Below are 5,317 nucleotides of genomic sequence, written 5' to 3' on the forward strand. Positions count from 1 at the left end.
CGTAAGATGTTTGTGATTGTTTTATTCATTTGAAGGGCTAGAGACTGGGCACGGGTTGGAAAAAAAACTTATGCTAATTGTTCTTTGAATTTTATTTTGAATCCATAGGAACTTTTTTTTTAAGTCAGATGCCAGCAGTCGAGTTTGTACCATAGTCCTCTAGTGAAGAATAGTTAATACGTGACTGAGTGTGGCATTTGTCATTTTAGCTCTGTTCTCCAACACAGTGTATTTGTGAAAATAAGCTATTTTCAGTTGCACATTAAGAAAACATTGTGTCCCAAATGAGTGAAATGAGCCACTCATTAACTAGAACCTTCAGGGATTAGGTTCTAGTTAATTTTTTTCTACCAGGTTGAGAGATGACTGGAACAGTGAAAGATGAAACCACCTGCATCATTACTTACTGCATCAATAATTATTTTATATTTATTACTTATATTATTATTAAAATATTATTTAAAATATGAAATTAAATAGTGAATTAATGGTGGTTAAATAATTAGCAACATTACAAATTAGATTTCACAAAACTGAATAAGTTGGGTTACAAGATGTGTGCCCAAGTCATCATATTTTTTATTTTTATTTTTATTTTAATTTTTATTTTTTTTGATGCTTGAGCTTAAGTACCCTTCTGCATCCACTACTTCCACATGTTCCAGCTGATCTTCAACAAATCCCAAGGGTCTTCATCAGGGAGCTTGTCTGTCCAGCTCATCGCAGAAGCTGCCCAGAACTCCAACTTGTCACGGTTCCACAGTCCGTGTCATTTAGTTGATGGGTGGTCTACACTCTTTTTTGTTTTTTTTGTTTTGTTTTGTTTTTGTATTTATTTATTTATTTTTTATTAAGACATTGTGAACTTTTAATAAGACCCTCAATACAGTATTATTATTATTATTATTATTATTATTATTATTATTACTTTAATCAAAGGTTCAACTGACTATTGTGTCTCAGTACACTACAAAGGATTATCAAAAAATGTGTAAGTATTACACATTTAAAAAAGTATTCTTTGTGCTTGAGAGGCTTTTAGAAACAACACAAACATCGACAGCACAGTTCTAGTAACAACATAATGTTATGTACGTATATGGTATGTAATGAATGTGGTAAGCTTTAGAAAAGTGCTTCTAGCTCCAGCACCTGGTATCTTTAGTTTCTGTTTGGTGATGATCTTATGCAAGTAACGATAGCATACGTACAAGTATGTAGAAGATGTTACAAGTAAAAATGCCCCAATATAGAAAGTCCCTATATATAGTATATAAAAAGTAAATTTTAAATAATAGTAATTATTTAAAAAAAGTTTTACTACTGTATGTGCTTTTTTCTTTTTAAACCTAGCTCACTGTATGAAGCAATTAACTTTGCTTTTGTTCTTATATAGGCCATGACAGTAACACATGAGTAATGTGATAAATGTAATGTGATGTGATAAATATGATAAATTCATTGGGCGACTTTGTGAATCAACAGAAATTTGGTAAGTTTAAAATATTTTTAAAAAGGATTTTCAAAATAAACTTTCGAAAGGTATGAAATTCTTCTTTATATTCCGGATTAAAGGTCACAGTTTTAATAGGAAGGTTGTTTATGTATACTTTTACTTTATTGTATGACTCTTAGCAGTAGTTACACGTGACGTCACTTCCTTTTGATGTGTTTATTTTGAATAATGAGCAAATTCTGTCTATTATGAAAGAATCAGCACAGGTGTGATGGGCACACAATAATCACTGATCTTATGTATTTATACATTTTTTTTTCTCCTAACAAACTTTACAGCAACATCCTTTAGAACGTTATAAAAAGAAATTGAGCTAATTGACTTAAAAATTAAGTGTCTGCTCATAAATCTGTAAATATTTTAGAATGTTTACTAAATTAACTACGATTGCTGGTTCCCGAAGTTAAAAGAAAAAAGCTTTTATTTTGACAACGTGGCTCTCTCTTAAACACCGGAAGTAGAAGTAATTGAATCCGGGGCAGGTGTAACTCTGTATTTTTCTGTATTTTTTTTTATTTTTTGTTATTTTTTTTTGCACAAGACGCTTCTTCCTCGCATACTCAGACTCTTTATCACATTTACCACTCTGTTTAACTGTGTGACTGATTAGAGCTAATAATAATACATTGCGCGTGCGGCGTTAATATAACTGTTTACCTCCATAAATACTTGTGTTGTTGTGAGCTGCTGAACACAACAGGATTTGTGCACTACTATGCTGATTCCAGGCATTCATGAGAAAAAGGATTTAGAAATAATTGTGCGGTTTGCAGCCTTTACGCGAGTATTATCACTTATTTTACAGGTATTAGATTCTCAATAAACAACAAAAAAAAGTAGTAATCCTTATTTATTCATTCATTTATTTTATATATATATATACATATATGTATATATATATGTATATATAAACATTTATTTATGTATTTATTTATTTGCAAATTATTTATTTATTTTTAAAATTTATTTATGTATTTATTTATTTAAAAAAAACCTTACTGAACCAAAAAAAGTTTCATGCACTAAAGTATATTATATAATTGCCATATTGCCATATATATATATATATATATACTCTTTGTGTTGAGTTTACTGTACTAGACATTAGATTTGGTAAGTAAGGGTTGGTTTGGTTCTTGTTTTGGTGCATTAAATCTTTTAGGATATACAGACAGTATGTATTTACTAAGCTTACTGTACTTGTACTTGCATGTGAGGCTTCAGCGTTACAAATGAGAAAACATTCATATTGTTTCTTTTCCCCTTCATACAGGCTGTACTGAATGCTCTAATCCCGGATCATGAAGCAGATGCCTTCAGTCCTCCCCGGTCAGAGGAACCGCTCGTCTTGGACCACACAATTGAGCTGCTCTTTAGTGGCTTAGGCCGCTGGGATGCTGAACATTTTCTCTTCATAGCTGAACATGGCTACTTGTATGAACACAACTTTGCTTTCTTCCCACTCTTTCCACTGGTTCTGCGTTTGCTAGCAACCATCCTGCTGTGGCCTCTGAGTCCCATTTTGACAGTACATGGACGTTTACTCGTGATGGTGGCCATAGCTAATAGCACACTCTTTGTGATGAGCGCAGTGGCACTTTATGGATTAAGCCGTATGGTTTTACAGGACCGAAAACTTGCCGTGATCTCAAGTCTTATCTACTGTCTCACACCAGCCAATGTTTTTATGTTAGCAGGCTATTCAGAAAGTGTTTTTGCTCTTCTCACTTTTGGCGGTTTGTGTTTATTAGAGAAGGGGTTTACAAGTGGAGCATGTTTCCTTCTAGGTCTTGCCACTGCTGCACGTGCTAATGGACTTGTGAATGCTGGGTTTTTGTTATACTTGCCCCTGCAGCGGAGTCTCACTCAGGTGTTTAACAAAAGATCCACATGGCACTACAGCTGTGCAGCTCTGAGGTTTTTGCTTACATCACCACTTTACATTGCAGTCATTGTGCTACCATTTTGCCTCTTTCAGTTTTACGGCTACTACACATTCTGTCTACCCTCTCTGACTGAAGAGTATATTTCTCCTGCTTTCCTCAACCTTGCTAGGGAGAAAGGGTACAGGGTTCCTGATGCAGCAGCCACCATTCCAAGCTGGTGCATGAAACCGGTCCCGGTGCTCTACTCCTATATTCAGGATGTGTACTGGGATGTCGGTTTTCTCCGATATTTCCAGTTAAAGCAGATACCCAACTTCCTCTTGGCACTTCCAGTCGCCACTCTGAGTGCACTGGCATTGTACATGTACATAATGGCTAATCCACGTTTTTGTTTGCATCTTGGCCTAAGGGAGATTGGAAAGAAAAAGAAAGACGGAAAACCTCCAGCTGGCCTCTACTGCCCAAAGGTTTTTGTGTACATTGTTCACTGCTCTGTGTTGCTAATATTTGGCGTATTCTGCATGCATGTCCAGGTAAGTTTGTCCTAATCTGACAGACCAAGTAGGGATTTATTTATGTAGCTTAAAAATACTATAACAGTGTTACCATTTTCAAGAAACTCATGGAATGTCTGTTTTATGGGAAATGCTAAATTTCATAACTTTCATTCTTTGTATTTGGACACGTTATATAAGTATCATTATATTTTGAAGTAGCTATTTAACTTTATGACTTATATGATCTATATAAATAGAAGTTATTAATAAATAAATAAATTAATATACACACGTTATTTAGCATCGTGATGCATACAATCAGACGTATACTGTTTACCATCTCCAGTACACTTTTGTATCATAACATTGCATTGAAATGTTTCCACTAGGTGCTTACCCGTTTTCTAGCCTCATCTTCACCTGTCATCTACTGGATTAGTGGCCACCTTCTTCTTTCATGTGAACCCTTGTTGAAAGAAGATAAAAACTTGGCTTATGGCCACAGACAGAACACCTTGGAACAAAATTTTTGTCTTTTGTGCATTAGCAACCCTATCACTCAGCTCTTAATGCGCTGGAGGACTTGCTCTTTTCCCACCCACTGCATTTTGGGATACTTCATCTCATACTGGCTGTTAGGTTTAGCTCTGCACTGCAACTTCCTACCTTGGACGTGATGGAAAAGGTCTGTTTGTAGGACTGTTTGTTTTGTTGTGAGTCACATTTGTGCATCTGCAGTATCTTACCTTCTTGTTGTGGATTCTCTTGAAGGTCTGCGTAACAAAATTAGTTTGTTCATATTGTTGTTTGTTTTAAGGTTTTTCAATAAACATGCGTTCTTTATCTGATCCTTTGTGTTGAATAAAAATGTATTTTCAAATATCTTGTGTGTGCTACAGACGTTGCAGAATGACTTGAAATGAATTCAATGGATTTAATAAGCAGATACGTCACATTGCTTTACTCTAACACTACCTGCTCTTTAACCTGTTGAACACCTAGACTGTCAACTTATCAAACAGGTCAATCATACAAGGTAAATTGAATGTAAATGTGCATGCAATATTGTATAATAATTTTTTTTATTTTTTTATCATGTTACTTTTATTAACAACACTAACGTTCTGTTGCCTGGATAATAGAATTTGAAGGATTATGGCGCTGGTATATTTGTAAAGGCATGTGTTACTCAGTGAAAAATGCAGCATAAACCATATGACCAGACATGTCACAAAAGAAATGCATGTCTGTTCTTCAGGTTCTCCAGTTTCTTCCATCCACCAGGCAATGTGGTGAATTGGCTATATTTCATTTCCCCTAGGTTTGACGATTAAATGTGCATAGTGCACTGTGATGGACTAGCATCCCGTCTGCAACCCCAGGTCCACTGTGAGCCTGACCAAGATAAAGTGGTTACT

At 35.0% G+C, this 5,317-nt stretch overlaps 1 protein-coding gene across 1 annotated transcript; it reads left to right on the forward strand.

The window, feature by feature from the left end:
- The first annotated feature begins 1,988 nt into the window (after positions 1 to 1,988).
- On the forward strand, positions 1,989 to 4,710 carry pigv (phosphatidylinositol glycan anchor biosynthesis, class V). Its single transcript, XM_060869920.1, has 3 exons — positions 1,989 to 2,321; positions 2,790 to 3,935; positions 4,289 to 4,710. Exons 1-3 carry the CDS (start codon positions 2,232 to 2,234, stop codon positions 4,574 to 4,576), a joined length of 1,524 nt encoding a protein of 507 aa, XP_060725903.1. The 5' UTR covers positions 1,989 to 2,231; the 3' UTR covers positions 4,577 to 4,710.
- Positions 4,711 to 5,317: the final 607 nt, after the last annotated feature.

This window comes from Tachysurus vachellii, chromosome 5, assembly GCF_030014155.1.
Source record: "Tachysurus vachellii isolate PV-2020 chromosome 5, HZAU_Pvac_v1, whole genome shotgun sequence".
Lineage (NCBI taxonomy): Eukaryota > Metazoa > Chordata > Actinopteri > Siluriformes > Bagridae > Tachysurus > Tachysurus vachellii.

Excerpts from the sequence above, each read along its gene's own strand:
- pigv (XM_060869920.1), top strand. The coding sequence starts at position 2,232 with ATGCTGATTCCAGGCATTCATGAGAAAAAGGATTTAGAAATAATTGTG. Across the intron at positions 2,322-2,789 it reads TATTATCACTTATTTTACAG|GCTGTACTGAATGCTCTAAT; the intron begins GTATTAGATTCT and ends CCCTTCATACAG. Across the intron at positions 3,936-4,288 it reads TATTCTGCATGCATGTCCAG|GTGCTTACCCGTTTTCTAGC; the intron begins GTAAGTTTGTCC and ends TGTTTCCACTAG.